This window comes from Prunus mume, linkage group LG3 (genome assembly GCF_029339155.1).
Source record: "Prunus mume cultivar Tortuosa linkage group LG3, ASM2933915v1, whole genome shotgun sequence".
Taxonomy (NCBI): Eukaryota; Viridiplantae; Streptophyta; class Magnoliopsida; order Rosales; family Rosaceae; genus Prunus; species Prunus mume.
The window spans coordinates 1,248,268-1,269,372 of NC_142700.1; the positions used below are offsets into that span (position 1 = coordinate 1,248,268).

Sequence of the window (21,105 nt, forward strand, 5' to 3'; positions counted from 1 at the left end):
TTTTTTTGTTTTTTAGGATGGACCTTCCCTATTGCCGTATTTCTAAGCCATTTGAGTTGAACAAAGAACCTAAGAAAAACTGGTTTTGACAGCTTGAAAGCTTTCTTTTCAATCTCGTAGCTCTTGTTGAAACCTTACAGATTCATGACTATGGCCTCGACAGACAGCAGGGAACTATAATTCAAAGAGCTTACAAAACTATAAAGAGAGATTCCAGAAGGCTTTCCATAAGTAACATGCAATCTTGGCAATACAAGATCACATCGCAAAAAGTACTTCTCATAAAACATAGAAAGATGTTCAGCCTCAAACAGTATCACAATATTATTATCGGTCTCTAGTGAACACTGAAAAACGCTCTCAACACTCAGCTATATCCCACTTGCTGCTGCTGCTGCTGTGGTGGCTGTTGGTAATTACCGTACCCAGCAGGATATCCTCCATAGTACATGCTAGGGTCTTGAGAAACTTGGGCGTACCCATAACCATCGGGAGTAGGTGCATATCCATAGTAGCCACCGCCATTCCATTGGTTAGGATCTGCCTGAGGCTGAAAAAGCCAACATAGACATATCAGTCTAAGTTCAGGGGGAATCTGCAAATTTCCAAGTTATAAATGTTAAGTTAAAGCAAAGCACCTGCTTGTTTGAAGGACTGCGGCCCCATGAAAGACGGATATTTTGTGCACCCAACTGAGATCCATTTAACACGCGCAATGCTTCTTCAGCGCAGCTTCTGTTGCATAAATACAAAACAGAATAGTTAGTTTCTGTGATATTCCATCATAAAACATCTCCAAAAAGAAGACTATCAGCAGATCTGCCTACCTGTCTTGAAACTGAACAAACCCACATCGCTTGCCTGCTGGTATCTTCACATGTACCAGGTCACCGTACTGGCTGAAGACTTGTCTCAAATGGTCATCAGTAACATTACCATCCAGGTTACCTACAAATATCTGCAGCAGAAATCAATAAAGTCAGAGATACGTTGCTAAGTGATTTCCAAAGGAAAATTCCAAAAAGTACCCACAGTTGTATTGTTCGGATCACTCTCATTCTTTGAACCTTGAGAATTCTGATATGAACCTGCATGTGGAAAAGTTCAACTAACAGCTGAGATACTTTTGGAACAACAGTTTACAACCTTTGATCCTATCAATCTTAAAAACAAACACCAGAGGAGACAAGCTGACAACTGGCTATTCTTTCTCCCAACAAAGAAAAAGAAGAAAAATGAACAAAAAGAACATAAACAAATCAGCTGCCGATATCCTATAGGTACAGACCAAAAATACAGATAGCCACTATCCTAATACAATTCAAGAATGCTCACGGGATGCTCACTGTGTCTTAGTACTTGCATTGTTGAACAAATCAAAGAAGACACATTCTCATAACAATTTGAAGACCAAGTCAGAATTAATATCATCTATCCCCTTGCACCAATGGTAAGAGGCCCAACAAGCATCATGCACCCTAGAAAACCATATGCATGTGCACCTATATATGCTGAAAAATAATGAGGACAAGGCTTTAAATGCCAACCTGCTAATCCCTAAACGAACACTATCTATTTGGTCTAACCAACATATGGAGTGAAACTGTAATGCACATTAAACCAGGTGGGAGAGGCCAATAGCAAACCCGACTCATTAGTTAAATAAAATCAGACAGAAGAAAAATTATAAAAATTTGTTCATCTGAATATGAGTTTCCATCAGTATGGATGACCACTGTTAACAATGAGATATTACTATAGAAAAACCAGGTCAGAATTTTTTATGCCAAGGCTAATGCCAAAACAAAATAGAGAAGATACCAGGCTTGGCATACAAGCAAAATAACAGTTGGAGTTATCGACTGGTGTTTTAACTGTACAAAAGAAAAGATGGAAAAGGATTGTTCAAAGACTGGCAAACCATGGGTATACTCATGGTGGTGCCACATTTCTCCATGTGCTACTGGGTCAGAGGTTTGAAACTTAGCATGTAAGACCTACTTATTTGGCTGTCAAAGTTGTTTAACCAGTTGGACCAACTAGTTCTTTACCAGCTTCCTGAGTAACATTCCTATCTACATGGAGTTATCCAGTTCACTAATTCGGTCCAATGAATCAAACAACCTAAATTAAGTAGCAGTGCATGGTTATCTCGGTCGAACCGACTTCCATACCAGTCTGGCTTATATTACCATGGTAAAACCTAGTCATATCAAGACAAAGACTTAATTATAACGCAAGATTCCCAATGATGGCCAGCCTGCTAGGTGCAGTAAATTCCAATGAGTTGTAAGTTGTGACATGCACTCCTTCCAGAACCCTTTCTCAGGGATTAAAGACTACAAGATTAATCAAAATCAGGAAATATGTGGATCACAAGGGGGAACAATAAAATTTAACTAAATGGCAGAAGGGTACGATACATAAGGAATCAAAGATGTAAATTTTGCTGACAAGTTACTAGAAAAAAACAAGCGAACTTCTCTACCAGTAAAGTGGGAACATGCTCGAGTGAAACTAGAACAGTCACAATATGTAACTTATTGAAAGTTGAACCAACTGAATGCGCTGGAAAAAAAAAATTAAAATTCGAAAATGTAGCATGACAAATGCCACATCAGAATAAAGGCCAATACATTAAATGGGAAACTGACCTAAGCGAGGCCACGCACTAAAGGGGAAACCATTTCAGCTGAAATCAGTAGCAGGCCCTTAGATGACAGAGCCTCCTGACGCCCTGCTTTGAGACAACAGGAGTTCTTTTAGTTCTCGAGATTTTAATATCATTTACCTTGCCCAAATTTTTTGAAAAAATTATAGGAATTAAATGACTTGGAAAGTACTGCTCATCTTCGAGAGTATAGCTGAAAGGAAGCAAACTTAACCAACTTAAAAGTAATGTTTGGCACACTGGATACCATATCAGAACTGGAATACACTGCCTCCCCATTCCATATTCAAGTTAGTAATGTGTATTGGAAAAAACGAATGAAGGAATACCAGTCATAGAGAAAGGAAACCCAATTAAAGTACTTGTTCTCTCCTCGCAAAACACAACACAAGAGAATTTCACAGACAGCTACAACAAAACCACGAATACACAAAACCATCAAGACTATACCTTTTGAATATTGCTGACTACCCCCAGCATTTTTGTTAGCAGCTGGCCCAATTCGCATAGGCCTTGTTGAGCAGAGAACTCCATTCATCTCAGTCATGGCACGCAACTGTTCGGACTCATCTCCAAACTTAACAAACCCATATCCCTTGGTGCGCCCTGTGAGCCTGTCAATGACAACCTTGGCACCTTTGCATGAGGGAAAACGGGCCCGGAATGTCTCTTGAAGCATGTAATCCGTCACATCAGAAGCCAAGTCTCCAACAAATATGGTATAATCAGGGGTATCATCAGAACGCTTCTCCCCTGCAGATGCCCAGTTCAATCTGAAATTCTGGGCACCATTTGGCATAGGGGTACCGTTGTACGACTGAAGTACTCTTTCTGCAGCAGCACGGCTACTGAATTCAATAAATCCATAACCCTCTGATTGTGTAGTTTGCTTATTGCGGATGACTTTCACAGAAACAAGCTGAAAGCACAAACAAGTAAATATTTTATGAATACAAGAACGCATTTTTATACCTATAAGCCATCACAATCTAAATACACAGACACATACAAAAATAGAAGGCAAACCAATTTTTTTGTATAAAGGAATTTCCTTGGGTTGATATAAGGCAAACCACAGATCTAATAAATAATAATCAGAACTTTCAGCATTGAAAACAAAAAGAAACAAAATAAGGCACGAACCTCGCCGGTGTGAACGAGAATATTGTAGAGATAGGTCTCCTCCATCCAGTACTGCAAGTCGCCGATCCAGAGCGTACGGACCTCGTCGGCGGAGGCTGGCTGGGGCTGCTGCTGGACGAGCTGCCCAGGCGGTGGGGCTGCACCTGGGACTGCGGGGCCCACATCGGGGGTGCCTGGGCCGTCGGCGGGGGAGGCGGCGCCATCATCATGTAGGGCTGCTGTCCGTACTGCTGGCTTATTGCTGACGGAGCCACACCGCCTGCCCCAGGTTGCATCATCGTGTGAATCTAGAGAGAGAAAGAGGAGAGAGAGAAACCCTAATCGCAAGGGCGAGAGAGAACGAGACAATGAGTGAGAGAGAGATTTTGAATGTCGAGACAGTGATTACGTTGGATTAGGGGTGGGTTCTAGGAATGGCCACGCAAGCCGATCGCGTGGTAGAATTGTAATATATTTGGGCAAGTCGGGGTATGTTGGGCCCAAATTTACACGTTGGGCCCAGTTTTAATCTAAATAAACGGAAACGGTTCTCTCTCTCAGACGTCCCAATATTCATCAGAACCGACAATCGTGAACAGTGCTGACGAAATACGACTATGAAAAGACAAAAGATGTCGTCCGCACTGTAAAAAAAAAGAAAGTCAAACAGTTTTCAGCTTCACTTTTACTTGCCAAGACAAACAGTTGAATGGTTCAATCTTGGGCAATGCTCTGGATCTGACTCTCTCTCTTGAACTCCGTCATTGGGTGGCAGCAGCATCAGACACTTTAAAAAGAGAGAAAAGTCTTCAACTTTACTCAGCCTGCGAAGCTGGTTGGTATGGAGCACTAATCTTTCTGTTCATGAAGTGCTAGAAATTCATATTGATCCCCATTTGTTTAATTCAGCTTTTTATGTAATTTTGTAGCCATTGAATTGAAGTGAATGAATGATCTCGGCTCTCATATTCATGATTTGATGCTCTTTTTTTCTTCTGAAGTTTGGATTTTTTACTTTACAACTGTGAAGTAATCCATATAGTTTCTGGGTTTTTGTCTTAGAAGCAATACAGAGTGAAAGAACAAACTTTGGTCGAAAATTTTTAGCCTTTGCAGATTAGAGTTATTGGATTTGCTTGGTATATAGTCATTTTGTATTGGGTTGCTGGTGTGATCAAGGAAGTAATTAGATCTTGTACTTGTGGTAAAAATGGATTTGCATTTGAAGAACGTGTTTGATAGATTCCAGGAGCAATTTGGGTCTGGTCCGGGGCTTGGTCCTGGATCCGGGACATGTCTTATGAAGGTAGAAGGCATTTCTCCAAATTTTATTAAGTCAGTGTTTAAAGCTTCGGCAGCTCTATATAGGACTGATCCATGGAAAAGATTGTGCCCAGGGCATCTGTTCGGCATCCGGGTTGGGAAAGATACGGATTGGTCTGGCAAGAAACAGCCTTTCCCATGTGTCCAATTCATTGGAGGGGATGGTGGCGATATTGGCTTTAATATGTTTCGATCTCAAAATGATGCTAAGAGGATGACTGGTTCAAGAGAGACAATTCAGGTGCCCAATGTTGAGCTTTTACGGGTCACATATGAACGCGAGTCATTGATGTTTCCCTCTAATAGGAAAATGATCAAATCTTTGTCATTGGAAGCATCAGGGATCGATCGCTTCCCTGTTATTGATGTTGCCCGCTGCACGTCGTCAGGGACTCTTAGATTTAGGCATCCAACTCCTGAAGAGCTTAGGTTTGTGTATGCATTCATGAAAGCCATAGCTCTGGTGCACCCATTGCTTCAGGAAGACAAAGAAGGTGGTCCAAAGTGGTCAAGGTTAATGTACTTTGAACCATTTATCGAGACGGTTGATGTTCAGTGGCCACAAGAAATGGCCAAAGGTTATGATCTCGTTGCAGTTACAATCTCACACCCACCTGGTCAGGCATATGAAGAAAAGACTAGTTCAACGGCTAGCTCAACCCCAACCAAATATGCAGAACTATCAAGGGAGGAGGCTTTTGTTGATATAAGAGTCTACTCAAATGGCAACTTGCGACAGTGTGCAGCATGCGAGAAAGAAATCCACGGTGAACAGGCTCTCTCGTGTGTACGATGTCAAGCAGTGCTCTACTGCAGTTCTGTCTGCCAGAAGCAGCATCTGAAGGAAACACATAAGAGCATGTGTGGTCTTTACAAGGCTATGATGGAAAGGGAAGAAGAGCTGGCAATGAATATCTTCATGTTCCCCTGTGCTGCTGACCAACCTTGTAAATGGCTTGAATCATTGGGCATCCATCAGAAGGGCATGTGGAGGAGAAAGTGTAGTTGCTATTCTCACTGCCCCTTTGGTCTTCTTCCTGTTAAAGGTGGACTCTGGGATTCTTGGGGAGGGCTCAATGATGAAGAGTTTCCACATGACTCGTCCTTTCATCATCATGTAAGAGATGGTATGTCAAGTCCAATCCTCCTCTCTGGCTGGTCGGAATACTATAATCTTCGCTCGCTGCCATTGTCAAGCCCCATTGCCGACATCCTCTCCCACCCATTGACCGTTTATTACATATTGACAACTCTCAACATCAGTTCAAAGAACTTACTAATGAAAGGTAAGGAGGTGGTTGTCCACTACCTAGGTCCAGAGGGAGAGTTGGATTGGATGCCAGCATTTGCAGAGGTTGGTCATTTGCTCAATGGATTGGGCAATGTACAAATTATTATGGTGGGTTCTGAAGTTCCAACAAATTTGTCAGGTACAACTTCAGGAATTGGTAGCAGAGTGAGAGTGAATCTTGTCAGGGGTGTTTATGAGGAGGAAGCCTCCTACCTACCTTCACCTCATGTTATTGTTGCACTAAACTGTGGATTGAGTTGCTATTCAACTTGGGGTGGAGCTCTTAACTCAATTAAGTCCATGGGCGTTCCAGCCTTCTTCACAGATCAATCTGAAATCTCATGTGCAAACGCTAAACAGGTTTTACGAAGTGCTGGACTGTATATCACACATCCTGTGATGCCAAATCCTTTCCGCTCACCGGTGAAACATCACGAGCCTTCTAGCAATCTTCCTTCTTATAGCAATGGTTTTGTGCTTGGGGTAAATACATGAGTTGGGAACCATGAAGTTTGAAGTCTCAACCTGAACTTATTTCTGATCGTTGTACTTAATTCTCTAATGATTTTCTCTTTCTGTGATGGCAAATGGCAATGACTTGCTAGGGATGAATGGGACAGCTAATCACCATCTTTGCCATGAAGATTGTAACCTTAGCATTACTTCATTTACTTGTTTTCTCCCATTGAACTGTGAACTCAGTTGCTGCTAGACTTGAGCTTTATCTTGGTTCTATATATTTGTTCTCAGCCACTGTCTCAGGCTGCGATGGCATCAATTCCGGTAGAGGCTCATGTAATAATACATGTTTGATACTGGGGGTTTTTGTGTAAGTCCTTGTGAATGTATATCCGGCAATATGATATTTTCAGTCGCTGGAATCCCTATTTCCATATAAGTCATATTCAATTCTATATAGTGGTTAACATTATAACCCGAATTGGGATTATGACACTCGACCCTCTAGAGGTATGCTACGAACAGTCGTCCACAATTATGGGCAATTTTATTTTAATTTTTTTAAATTATGATGCATGTGAGGCGCCGAAAACATCAATGGTCAAATTTTATCCACGTCCATAGACAAATTCTTCGTCAACTTCTAGAGCAAGAAAACCTTGATTAGATAAAAATCAAACGTGGTCAGATCAATCTTCCTCAAAAGTTTGCGGCCTGCCATTCTGGTAGTTATTTTGCCAACCCATTGAAATTAGTACGTACGCAAGCGGCAGGTGATAAGCTCTTTTAATTAGCACCCGCCACATTTTGAAGCTTTTGAGCAACTACCAAGGATAGGTCGAAGACAATGCTCTGTCAAAGTTTGAAAAGCCAACTCAACCAACCTACCTTGAGTCCAAGTTTTTCGATCCACTCGGCCTATAAAAGCCACTAGGCCTATAAAAGCCAGCCAAACAACCTTTCTTTCCCTCTGTGTTAAGCTACTGCCTGCCTCATCCCAGTCTAGATACTTTATATTTATACCCCTGTCCTGCAAGAAAACCATTTCCTCTTGGCTCCTGTAAATTAAAGCAATGGAGCTCCCAGCCTTCCACACTTACCAATATGTCTTCCCTTCTCATCTCCTTTATCCATATCACTTGGCCCCTGAAAACTACGTCCACTGGACTGAGACCCCAGAGTCTCACATTTTCTCTGCTGACCTCCCTGGTAAGTTTAAAAATCCCTCTTACTTTTTCTTTTATGGGTTTTTATGCAAGCGATAGTCTAAACAACTCTAAATTAATCTAATTTAGTAGGAGGCAATTCGAACTTGGGTGTAAGAAATGGGCTCACTGCCCTAATCCACTGGCATGACTCACGTCTGACCTCTTTTAGTCCTTTTTAATTCACCTTTCTTGTTATGTTTCCGTTGGAATGGTTATGAAGCTTTGTTTTTGGTTGTTGTACTATGCATATGAGCAGGTGTTAGGAAAGAGGAAATAAAAGTAGAAGTAGAGGATTCAATATACCTCATAATTCGAACACAGAGAATTGATGAAGCCACAGAGCCCAGCAGGAGCTTTATGAGGAAGTTTCGGATTCCAGGTAGGGTTGATCTCGAAAGGATTTCAGCTGGATATGAAGATGGAGTATTGACAGTCACAGTGCCAAGATCTTTAAGGAGGACTTTTTATATTGACCCAGCTGATGTCCCAGAACGGCTTGAAGTTCTTGCAAGGGCTGCTTGATTTCAAACATGGCAATTATTATGTTATAATTAGGTGCTAAGTTCTAGTTGTGGGATATTATTTTTTCCTAAGCGCTGGTGGATTGTGCTGGATTTGAGTTCTCACATTCTTGTACGAACGTTTTAGATCTGTTCTATTGGTTTCTCTCAAATTTCTTGTCATACAAACTGATGAGAGTGATGTTTCATTTCCAATGAAGGAAATATAACCATATATGGGAAATTGAAGACAGAAGATAAAACTAGTGCCAAAAAATATCTTACGTCACGTCCAAATCAAACCAAACAGATAACTTGCACAGTTGGTCAGATGTACGAAAAGGATTTTGTTCAGTCAAATTTATTGTGGTAGATATTTTCCAAGGCGGATCAGGAATCTGTTGGAAACAATGCCTAAAATATCGATGATATCGAAATATCGGTAGTTCAAAAACATGAAAATTTCAAGAGAAATATCGAGATATTATCGATATTGATAAAAATTGAATAAAAACCACGGAAATTGTAAGAAAAACTTGAAAATTTTTATTAAAACTTTGGAGGATATTTATTTAGTTAATTATCTATTAGTTTATCACAAAAAATAGGAAGGAAATGCATTACATGATGGGTTTAACTGATTTAAGTTGATTATATAACGAGCTGACAAACATAGAGTGTAGAAAATATGTAGTAATTAAGGAAAGAATATTAAACACACTATAATCATTTATATATATAATAATTTACTACAATATTTTACACTTTATACATTGCATGGTAAGATACATGAGTAACTTAGTATCACATAGAGTTCTTACGAGGTTTAAATTTTTCACTATCTTCATCATCTTTATGTGTAGAATAAGTGTATTATGAAGAGTAGTCATCAAATGATAAATCTCCAAAATAGTTTTGAATGTAATTGTTAACATGCTACTCATATGAATCCGAGATTGGTTGACGTTGTCTATAAGGAAAATCATTTGAAGATTTGAGTCTCGAATTCTTTCCATGAGCCGCTTGATTCTATCTAAAAAAGAAAGGTCAAAGACTCACATTCTCATGTGAAAATATAATTCTTGCAAGGAAACAAAACAATATAAATATACATATTTTAGCATATTATCACAAAAATATAACTAACATGGTGGTTAAAGGTGTTGGAGGAGTGAAATGCTAAGGGTTTGAATCCTCTTTGTGCGTGTGCTTTGCGTTTTTTTTTCTTAATTATATCGATATTTTTGATATTATAGCTATATTATAGCGATATTTTGATAAAATATTGCTAAAGTATGAGCGAAATTATCAACATCGATATTTTTAATATTATCAATATTTATACGATATGTGTATGGATACATTCCGAAATATCCGTAACTTGAAATCCTCGATATTCATCGATATTATATATATTTTAGACTATGGTTGGGAATTGAACTCTGAGAAGATGATTTGCCGGAGCCAGTCATAGGACCACAAGATGCAATGTCTCATAAGAAACCCATGGGCTGTTTTTTCATTTTTCTTTTTCAATAAAAGTTTAGAGAGAGATTGGTTACTTTCACTACTAACACCTTGGCAAATACTCAAATATTGATGGGACTACGCAGTGCAGGGATCAAGTTGGCTGAAAACCATGTGCTTTCAACATCACATTGCACCAACTTTTTACAGTGGTAAAAACAAAGCATTCAATTTGAGATACGTCATAAGTTTTTACCCTATGCAATCAAATTGCCCTGCCCTTACCCCTTCTTTTCCCCATTGAACGTGTAAATTCAATGGCAAATATGCACATCAGATCCTCACAAAACACAGTTTTTTACACATTGCCCGCAAACTCAAAAACCTAGCCTTCCTGCTGTGGCCAGTTTCAGAATTTCAACAGCCTCCTTTAATCTTCTCTCTGTATATTCTCTACCAACTGTAACTCGGGCGTTCCTGCATAAGATAACACTAAGGTTTAAAGCTCAACAGATAACATAAAAGAAGAGAGATTCTTTGCTGAAATCCAACCTCTTCTCATTGTTGGCCTTCTTGCTAAGTTCCTCAACAAGACTGTGGAGCCTTTTCAAAAGGGCTGGTGATCTGCGTACAGCTTCAACGCCTTTACGACTAGCGCATATCTTCTTCATAAGCTCAGAAGCAATGAAATAACCCTCCTCCTTGTTCCTGATATTAAATTAGGTTATAGCCCTTAACCCAAGATGACAAAAAGGGCCCCATACAATGACAAAAAAGGCCCCATACAATCTAACTTAAATAATACGAACCTTAGGAACTCCCCTACAACAGTTTCTACAGACCCAGGACTATCAATGAGCACTTCAACCAGATGTGGATAGCGGGCAAGGTTCCTTAGAGTTGAGAGGACGTGCTTCAGAACCTCCTGATCTGGTATGCTTCTGCTGGCTGACCGAAAAAGCTTCAGCAGAGTTTTAATAGCTCCTGCCTCCACAAGTTTCTCACAACATTTATGAGAATGTTGTGTAGCCTTGTCTGTATATAAGAGTCAAAAGTGTATCACGCAAGGATTCGATTTCATGCAGGAGAAATGGAAAGACAAGATGTTGGAAATGGAGTTTTAGCATCATACAATCATTAAACACTTACCCAAAGTAACACAAGTATGAAGAATGCCACTGATACTTTTCATTGTTCGTAGTTCTGAAAGTGCTGCCACAAGTCTGTTAATAATGCGCATGCTATCATCCACATTCGCAGCAGACTTTTGCACTCTCAAGCGCAAATCCAGTAGCTCACCTCCTGTCTCTTTTTTCCTTGCCAAGTAACCTCTCCACCATGACTGTCACTCAAAACAGTTTTTATTTTTATTTTTAAATTTGCCGAATTCCGAAAATCCAATTCAACTAGTTTAACATTTATAACTGCTAAAACATGCTTTTACATTCATGTCAAATCAAAATCATGAGAAATGTACACGGACTATTACATGAAATGAGTATATGTGTGAGAGCGTATCTGGTACCACTTTGGCCACATCAAGTGACAATAGAGATCAACAGAATAAAAGAAATTAAGGGAAAAAAAAACATAAATGGTATGATATGGTAAATTGCAACAAATATAGAATATCTTACTTGTATTACAACAATACATTGCTTCTCTCCAGTAGCTTTTTGCCTATCCACCCACCCTCGAATATGAGATTGAATAATGACTGCAGACTTTGTTCTTAACTTTAGCAACATAGCACCTCTCCACCACCTTTGCAATTTCAACACAGAGCAAAAGACTTTATTTAGTTCAGCACTCTTATAGAAGGCTACTGTGCTCTTTGAAAGACAACCATTGGAGATGACTGGACGTAGGGAAGAAGCACCTGCAACAAACCAAAACCATAAACATTTTAAACTATAAGTAAAATTTAACTCACAACTAGAACCATTGGGGAAAATTGTACTAATATACCTAAGAGCCTATTTCGACTAATCTGCCCCTTGACTATCGGTTGAATTTTCATTGCAGCTTGTCTACGACGATGAAATGCCTGACGGCATATGAGGCATCGAACAGCACTTTGGATCTTTACTGCAGCCTCTCTTTGACACAAGAAGTAACTTCTGATCAACCAACCACGGCAGTATCTCTGAATACATTTAAGTACGGTAATGAGATATGATATTTACAAAACAAAAACAAACACAATCGGCACTTATCCAGATCATAGAAATATCGGGTACTTACTTGGATTGCAACAATGACATGCCTACGTTGATCAGCTCCTCTCCGGGCAATGCATGCACGTACATAAGATTGAATAACGGTGGCTGATGCAGTTGCAATTTTGTATTGCTGATAAGCCATCCAACATATTGACATTCGCAAAGCACTTTGGATTTTTATTATTGCTTGCCTTTGATTGTGAAACCTTCTCCTCAATAGCCAACTACGAAAATGACTTTGAATTTTGGTTGCAGCAAATTGCTGATAGCGAAGAGAGTGATGGACTGAAAAATTCTTCCAAGCACGCTGGATTTTAACTGCTCCCCATATTTGAAAATCATGCGCACCATTTTCCTGGCACAGATTGGAAGATTTATCTACTAGAGCAACCCCATGAATGTATCTTGATCTTGTAAGCCACCCACGAATATGTCTTTGGACAACAATGGCAGCATTGACTAGATCAGAAGTGCATGCATCACGAGTTAAAATGCTTCCACCTCGATGTCTTTGAGTGATCCAATTCCTTACAGCTCGTTGGATGAGCAAAACTGACCTTTTTAAGTTGAGAAACCCATGTCTGCCAATAATGAACATAGCATATCTCCTCCCTGTTTCTCGTTGTCTCCACCTTTCTGTATGATTAGCCAAATAAATCGTGTTCATGAAAAACTCCATACATAAAGGGATATGAAAGAATCACAGAAAGGAACATACCACATGCTAAGTCTTGAACTTGAATAGTGCTAAACTTTATGCGAGCCGGTTTTTGCCTCGCACTTAGCCAAGCACGGAAAACTGTTTGCAAAAAAGCTGCGGCATTCAACATCTTCAAAAACTTGCGACGTTCAATAGCTCGTCTGAAATGTGACTGTATCCTTTTTGCAGCATTTACTGGAAGTATTAGATAAGGATTCCTCCGTCAGAAAATGAATATAGCATACCATACTCACGATATCAGGAACAGAAGTAAAATGTTAGCATAAACTTATATATAGAAAATAAATTCTCCCCTCCCGAGTAATAGAAAAAATAAGAGACCAAAAAAAAAACACGAATCACAAAACAATTTTACTCTGGACTCAGAAAACTGAATGGAAAGGGAGAGGAATTAATGGAACATGCATGATCTCCTGAAGTCAAAATAATTAAAATTATGAACAAAATAATTAAAATTAGAAGAGAAAAATTAACTCAAATTACCAAAATATAAACAAAAATATTCCATTTCTCACCAAGAAACTTTTTTTGTTTGGTTGCAACCTAGAAACTGGTAAGAATAAGAAATGGAAACATGATGACGACTACGGTAGCATTGAACTACAGAAGATAATACTAATTACCTTTCTGAATATTAATATTGTCTTCGTTTGTGGAAACGTTATGCAAAGCAGGAACAGCTGGTTTGGCAACAGACTTATGGTTCCTTTCAGCCATATCTTGCCACCAGGCCTGAATGGCCTTAAACTTTATTACAGAATCTGTTTGTGTATGCAAACATTAGAATACACAAAATTGAAATAAACGATCAATTTTAACAAATGAATAAAGAGTTCTAGTTAAATACATGACACCAACAAAAATCATTTCCAATTATGTGAAAACCAGAAAACAGAACTCCTTAAAAGAAAACAATGAAATTCTCTACTTTATGTTGTCTAAGACCTCTTTTACTCCATACTGGTAAAAGAAGCAGTTCTAGAGACATGATCATATGCTAAAGGACAACTACTAGAAAGCATAGAAAAGAAACCTTCAGCACTGTGGTCATATGTTTCTTCTTGGATATGCGCTGCGTCAGGTCTTACAGAACATTGCATACATGAATATTTTCTCTCTAGACTCTGGCAATCACAACGCAAGAGTTTATGGAAATTTAACTGATCCTGCAAAGGAGATAGTCAATTTTAATCTATGATGACAAAATCCACATTAATTTCTTTCCACAACAGTACATCAGGCATTACCATATTTTTCTTGACAATCAGTTGAGATGACAGGAACACCAATAGGATCACCACACTCCGGTCATTACATGCACCATTATATTCAAGAATGTCACTTATTTGCAGAACCTGTTGAAATAACTCAAGATGGATGTGTGATAACAAACCGTAAGATTAATTATAGAACACCTAAATGCAATTCCAACATTATTTTGACTTATTCTCGTAGGTATCCAGATCATCCAGAGCTAGGAAAAACAAAAACTAGATAGGAAGTTAATGATAAAACGATAATTAGCAAAGACTAGTACAAACCTCCGGAAAATTTCCCAATAATGTCAACAATTTCTGTGATAATAAAAAGTTGTGCACTGCATCTGAGTAATCAGTCGCTAACATGATTGATTCTTCGTGACTGGATTTATTAGGATCCTGTAATGTAACATAAATTAATGAGAATGAAGTAAAGGAAACTAGATCTCTATATTCACAAAATCTGCAAGGCTGGAACAAATATATAGCACCTTTGACGACCAACCACAACAAAGTTGCTTACGAAAGTAAAAGTCCAGCAGGCACCATATAGCTTTTCCATCCACCAATGAAGAAAAACTGTCGACCTTGCAGTCATAATTTTCACAAATTGCCTGGAAAACCCAACAACAATGATTATTAAGTGAAAAGCAGTAAAAATTTTGTTTTTTAAATTGTGAACAGCTTTCAATACTCCAAAAAATCCCAAAATAAACATTTAACAAACCCAGGAAGAACAGATTAAGTGATACAGTCCTCATGACAACACAGTGAGAGACCTGACCAAACATCTATAGTTAATTGCCAAAAGAAGGAGGACACAACACTAATACCAAATCCAGTCTCAATTAAGATTAAAAAGAGTAGAATGATCCTCTCTTATCCCATAAAACCCCCCTCCACCCAAAAAAAAATGGTGAAGGCCGGATTCAATCCCATTCTTGAATGAAACTCAAGGGACTTTACCAACTAAGTTAATGGGCACCTTCAAGTTGTCCACTTATGCAAACAGAAAATAACCTCCAGCCACAAGTGACTGGTGAAGCCCAAGCTATTGATAGAAAAATATAGTTCCACTTTCTAGTACAAGATGTTGTCTAGACTCTAACTTGAACAGTAGGGGTTAAAAAGAAGAAAGAGCATTCATATCTGATCATGTTCTAGTAAGAAACACACAGTAATATTCATAATCCATGAGTAGGACTTGGATGAATCATATGCATCAGTACAGATTATTTGTTTGTTAGAATGCAAAAGAATGCTATTGAAACCCCAAAATGAGAATAAACTAATTAATTTCACAAATAGCGGCAATACCTGAATCCACTTTAAAAGCATTTCCAAGGAAGAGGATTCAAAATTGATCAACTTATCCTGTGAAAAAGAAGAGAATGGTTCAAAGATAAGTGTGATGGCAACTCTTGAACATGTAAAGATAACAAGGAAAACAAACGTTTAAAATAACACAAAAGGAAATAGAAATAGGACCAACAGATAAACTAAATTAAAAACTCATCCATATTGAGACAGACATACCCCATTTCCACGAATCTTGCAAATTTCCTCAGCTAAGTTTGTTTTCTTGATCAAAAGAGGTAGCTGCAAGTTCAATGAAAAAGTTAAAGGAGATTGTTACTAACAAGTAGATGATGGTAAACTCCTAAACCTGTAATATAATAGTCCTGAAACAATGGGAGAGAGAAAGGAACAGGCCTGAAAATGAACAAACATGTTCCAGAGCAATGAGAGAGTAAGTTCCTTGTCCCCATGAGCGATATCATCTTCCAGAATCATCATTCCATCTTCATCATGTAAAGCAACACCAGCCTGCCTAAGGTATTGCAGGGCAATGCCACAGTTTGCCAAGTGCTTCTTATGTGTATCTGCTGGAACAACCATTTTCTGTTCATCCAATAAAACATTGAAATCAATAAATAATATACAATATCCTGCTAAACAATAGCCGAACCTGCCTATTCATTTAAAATATAAAGAAAGAAAGAAAGAAAATAACAACCATGAGGATAGATGTGTCATCTTGCAAAAGTTGAATGATCCTACAGAGGCGCACCCCATCTTGAAGATCAACAAATAAATCTGTAACTCGGAAGTCAAATTCAACAAGCGGATCCTGCTCAAGAACAAATTTCATTGGTAAATTAGCCAGTGTATAAATAATTTTTGTTTACACTAAAATCTGAGTAAGAACAAGTTTCATTGGTAGACCTTCCTGCTCAAGAACAAATTTCATTGGTAAATTAGCCAATGTAAGAATAATTTTTGTTTACGCTAAACTCTGAGTTGACTTCATGCCTCATTTGTTTAATATATAGAAATGGCATTCACATTCGGGTAAAGGGCCTAATCTTAAATAAATATTTCTTTCCCTCGCACCCTGAAAACACACACACAAAACCAAATCTCATGTAAATGAGTGTCATACATAAAACGAACCGCCTACCTGCTGATAAGATACTTTGTATCCTAAAATCACCAGATGTGCTAAAATATTACCTTCTCCAAGCATGACATCAGATGAGAGAAAATCTAGTTTGAACCACAAAAAGAGAAAAGTCAACCCTACAGTAGATAAAGCACAGTTATAGAACAATGGACGAGCAACTGAAGAAAGGAGTGAATCGATAATTACCATGGATCACCTGATGACTTGATTTAATATTAGATTCAACCGTAAACAATAAAGGAGAACCCCCATCCACTCCATCAATACCATACTTAAGAGAAAGACTGCTCTGACATTTAGCTCTATCAAGGATAAGAACAAGCAACAGAAATCTCTTCAAAATGACATTTCCCAGAGCTTCATAATAACCGGGTCTGTAAAGACCATCAACCATCTTGTTATAAGCATAATCCTTTGCTAGACTCGCATGTGCAAAAATTTGCTTCTCAATGATCATTTTCAAAAATCTGATTTCTTCATCAGAATTAGCATCTCTGTCGGACAACAAAGAATCACCACCAAAAACAACGTACAAGCCAATTCGAAGCCAAGTTGGGTTGTAGCTCATGAGGATTCTAGTGGCCTTCTCCTTGAACCCTACATCAGTTACTAAGGGGCAATGAGCCTTCATCTTCAACCTTCCCTCATCAATATTCTGGAAAGAAGACAGACAGTCAACATGGTTCAGTGCTTATAAATATCCTGTTTGGTCAAATGCTACAATTTTCAGACCGACCAAACGTATTCAAATGAAACCATGTAAAAGAAAATTAGCATGAGATTATAAGAATCCAAACCTTAGCTACTTGAGTCATCGCATCAAAAACCTCTTTGCAATTGCCCATGCTCAAATAAAGTCGCATTCGCTGCGTCAAATCATCAACACTACACACATGTTCCAACGAAGACCGTAAATTCGAATACTTAGAGCTTGAGAATGCCACAGCACTCACGGCCCGCCAAGACGAGTCTCTCTGACGCTTCGGGTCCCGCCACGCCGAGTCGACCCGGACCGCACTGCCGGGCTCGCTATCCCTCTTTCCCTTGGGAAGCGTTCCGCCACGATGATCCTCATCAACGGACAAAGTGCAGCCGCAGGATCTAGGGTTTTGGAAGAGGAAATTGAGCCAGACGGTGAGAGACTTCGCCAAGGACTTGAGCTTTTGCTCTTTTTGAATTTGGACCTTGCGAGACGACTGTGACTGCTCGACCTCAAAGGCCTTGAGTTTTCTGGCTGCAGCCTTGGTACGGCCAGAGTTCGACGGAGCGAGAGATGGCCGGCGGCGAAATGACGAAGAAGTACGCGGGGTCTGCTTGGAGGCTGTGAAGAAATGGGGGCCAGGGGAGTGTAAATTGGAGATTCGCGAGGGGCGTTTCGGGGTTTTGAAATTTGAGATGTCTCTGAAGAGAGAGGAAGGGTTTCTATACGGTGACGGTGAAGGGCATGACGGTGGCTCTTCGCCTTCCATTGCGAGGGCTTTGTCTGAAAATGGTTTTGGATTTGAATTTGAAATGCGAAGAGAAGCGGGGAAGGGTGATGATGACGGTGAAGCGTCGCACATGCCGGGAAGTGAAAGGACTTGAGCCTAACGGGTTTTTATTTTGTTTTTTGAATTCAAAAGCCCAATGGGCCTTGAGCCCAAAAACTTGATAAATATATAGCGCCTTCAAGTCCAACAAGAGCGAAAGGAGATGGTTGGTTCGTGAGGAGCACGCGCTCTCTGATTGGAAGAGCATTTGTCATTCTTTACAGCCCAGAAAGACACAAGAGCTTAGCTATATACCCGTCTCGTCTCGTCTCGTCTCGTCTCGTCTCTTCAGCTTTGCGTGGCCCTCTCAGAAGCTCTCTCTGCAAAACTTCCAAACCCTCTGGTTTCAATTCATCTCCTGAGCTCTTGATTTTACCTCCAAGAAAGAAAATTGTTGAGATTTTGGTTCGAGCTGTAATTAAATAATATAATCATGGCTCAAGCAGTGGAGGAATGGTACAAGCAGATGCCTATCATCACCCGCTCCTATCTCACGGCCGCTGTTGTCACCAATATCGGTTGCTCCCTCGATGTATGCCTCTCGCTTTGAAAATTGAAAATCTCTCTCGTTCTGTAATTACCCATTTGGTTTTGTGCAAATGGGTTTCTCTGATTTTGTCCGATTTCAATTTGGGTTTTGACTGAACTTTAGGAATTAGTCTCTTCTACTATTGATTTTTACTTGGGTAGCTGCATGTTGTTTGTTTCGGAAATAATTTGAGGAATGATTACCTGGAAATTTGTTACTTTATGTAAGTCTATAATTGTTATTATTACTATTAGTGATTTATTCAATCGAACTTAAATTCTGATATCTGGGTTCAATTAATTAGTGCATGCATTGGTGTTGTTGAAAAGTGTCATAAATTTTGAAACCATACTTTCTAGATTTCATTTTAGTTTATGCTCTATCGCAATTTTAATGCTCCATTGGATTTAATGGAAGTTCAGAATGGTTAGGCGGTTCTTGTAGGCATTTCTTTCTCCTCTATTACTGATGTCTAATTTTAAAACCTTTTGCAGATAATCTCTCCTCATAATCTATACTTGAACCCTATACTAGTTGTCAAGCAGTATCAATTCTGGCGCCTCGTCACCAATTTCCTATACTTCCGGAAAATGGGTAATTCCTAGTGTTTATTTATAAAAGATTTCCATTTCTTGGGAGCTACATTGTGTCATTTAATTGTTAATGTTTGTGTTTCCTAACATGGTTATATCTTGGCATTGACAGACTTGGACTTTATGTTCCACATGTTCTTTCTTGCTCGGTACTGCAAGCTTCTTGAAGAGAACTCTTTCAGGGGAAGGACTGCTGATTTCTTTTACATGCTCTTATTTGGCGCCACTGTGTTGACTGGGATAGTTCTGATTGGAGGGATGATACCGTATTTGTCAGAGTCATTTGCGAAGATTATATTCCTCAGCAACTCTCTAACATTCATGATGGTTCGTTACTTATCTTTGTTGGATTGTGATGGATTTGTTTCCAAAGCTCGGTATGTTATTATTGTTTTTTTAAACATTGTCATGAATTCCTATTTTACAGGTCTATGTGTGGAGCAAGCAAAATCCTTTCATCCATATGAGTTTCTTGGGCCTCTTCACTTTCACAGCAGCTTACCTACCGTGGGTCAGTTAAATGTCTGCTTGATTTATATTGTTAATCCGTTACCTCTTCGGAATTATTAGTATTTTGGCCTCCTGTTTTTAACAAACTATTTGGCTTTTGATTTTAATCTTAGACAAGTCCTCTTGCAAATAATTCTTGACTCCTCGATTATGTTGTAATGTCTGTTTCATTTTTCATCCAGGTTCTTCTAACGTTCTCCGTCATTGTCGGGGCTAGCGCTTGGGTGGATCTTTTGGTGCGTTATCTTTTCTATAAGAATTTGCACAAATATTGAGATAAAATTTTTGCATCTCACCTTAGAGTTACAAAATTAGGTTGTGTTAATTCATGCACAAATGGCTTATGATTCTGCCTCACCAGTTATACAACAATACTTAAAGGTTTTTCATGTACTAATAGTTTTTTACATGTTTGGTTTTGAATCAGGGAATGATTGCTGGTCATGCCTATTACTTTCTGGTAGATGTTTACCCGCAAATGACAGATCGCCGGCCCTTGAGAACCCCTTCTTTTATCAAGGCACTATTCGCAGATGATCCTGTTGTGGTGGCACGACCAGAAAATGTCAGATTTGCACCTCCACCTGTTGAGGAACTTCACCAAGATATTTAGACCTTCAGGAAAGCCAGGTTGATGGGGGCTTAGCTTTCAGGATATTGATCTGGCATTTAGGCAAGGCTTTGGCATGTAGAATGGCTTTTTGGCTCTGTAATATATAGACATCTACACAGATTACTAATTATTTATTTGTGAATTTTTTATAACGCAAAGCTCATGTGCAATCAGAGTTTATTTTTCTCTGTAGTCGTGATGATCTAGTTACTTTAGTTATTTTGATATTTAACGTTCACCTCAGGTGCACAATTACTTTGATCAAAGTTTATGCACAATTTCCACTTGAGAAAATGTATCACAATGTTCTACATTGGCGACCATGTCTTGTTTTACTTATCTATAAGATGCACCGATGCCAATTACAAGTTCCTCAAGTGGGGAAATGTATCTTAGTCTCCTCTCTTCCTTACCACATGAGAATTAGTTGTGGAAGAATATCAAACAAAGCGCCATCAGATTTCCCAAATAGCATCAGTCATATTATCTTGTGCTTTCACTGTGTGTTTTTTTTTTAGATCAGACGATATTCTAAACTACTCTAAACTACTCTAATGTACAGTACAGGAAGGGAGATCGAATTTAGGTGCAAGAGAGCAGATACATTTTCACTTATTTGGGAAA

General features: G+C 39.0%; 5 protein-coding genes across 5 annotated transcripts; 3 read left to right on the top strand and 2 right to left on the bottom strand.

Moving 5' to 3' along the window:
• Window positions 1-201: 201 nt before the first annotated feature.
• On the bottom strand, window positions 202-4,214 carry LOC103324521 (polyadenylate-binding protein RBP45). The gene is given in 7 exon segments (XM_008226588.3): window positions 202-550; window positions 639-735; window positions 828-958; window positions 1,033-1,088; window positions 3,122-3,590; window positions 3,815-3,961; window positions 3,964-4,214. Coding segments are annotated over 7 exon segments (1,212 nt in total). The 5' UTR covers window positions 4,093-4,214; the 3' UTR covers window positions 202-367.
• A 202-nt stretch (window positions 4,215-4,416) lies between these two features.
• On the top strand, window positions 4,417-7,278 carry LOC103324519 (zinc finger MYND domain protein). Its single transcript, XM_008226587.3, has one exon. The coding sequence runs from the start codon at window positions 5,004-5,006 to the stop codon at window positions 6,900-6,902; it is 1,899 nt and encodes a 632-aa protein (XP_008224809.1). The 5' UTR covers window positions 4,417-5,003; the 3' UTR covers window positions 6,903-7,278.
• A 400-nt stretch (window positions 7,279-7,678) lies between these two features.
• Window positions 7,679-8,747, top strand: LOC103324518 (HSP20-like chaperones superfamily protein). The gene is made up of 2 exons (XM_008226586.3): window positions 7,679-8,075; window positions 8,331-8,747. Exons 1-2 carry the CDS (start codon window positions 7,940-7,942, stop codon window positions 8,594-8,596), a joined length of 402 nt encoding a protein of 133 aa, XP_008224808.1. The 5' UTR covers window positions 7,679-7,939; the 3' UTR covers window positions 8,597-8,747.
• Window positions 8,748-9,872: 1,125 nt separating this feature from the next.
• Window positions 9,873-18,284, bottom strand: LOC103324517 (binding / calmodulin binding protein). The gene is made up of 20 exons (XM_089047717.1): window positions 17,505-18,284; window positions 16,894-17,362; window positions 16,705-16,790; window positions 16,261-16,374; window positions 15,957-16,145; window positions 15,780-15,842; window positions 15,561-15,617; window positions 14,735-14,857; window positions 14,526-14,642; window positions 14,232-14,339; window positions 14,018-14,150; window positions 13,608-13,745; window positions 12,982-13,158; window positions 12,286-12,899; window positions 12,010-12,187; window positions 11,679-11,920; window positions 11,191-11,383; window positions 10,851-11,076; window positions 10,594-10,749; window positions 9,873-10,518 (listed from the first exon to the last, which is right to left on the bottom strand). Exons 1-20 carry the CDS (start codon window positions 18,267-18,269, stop codon window positions 10,419-10,421), a joined length of 4,248 nt encoding a protein of 1,415 aa, XP_088903843.1. The 5' UTR covers window positions 18,270-18,284; the 3' UTR covers window positions 9,873-10,418.
• A 243-nt stretch (window positions 18,285-18,527) lies between these two features.
• Window positions 18,528-20,673, top strand: DER2.1 (DERLIN-2.1). The gene is made up of 6 exons (XM_008226584.3): window positions 18,528-18,768; window positions 19,260-19,359; window positions 19,471-19,685; window positions 19,786-19,869; window positions 20,051-20,104; window positions 20,296-20,673. The coding sequence occupies exons 1-6, from the start codon at window positions 18,670-18,672 to the stop codon at window positions 20,479-20,481; spliced, it is 738 nt and encodes a 245-aa protein (XP_008224806.1). The 5' UTR covers window positions 18,528-18,669; the 3' UTR covers window positions 20,482-20,673.
• The last annotated feature ends 432 nt before the right edge of the window (window positions 20,674-21,105 follow it).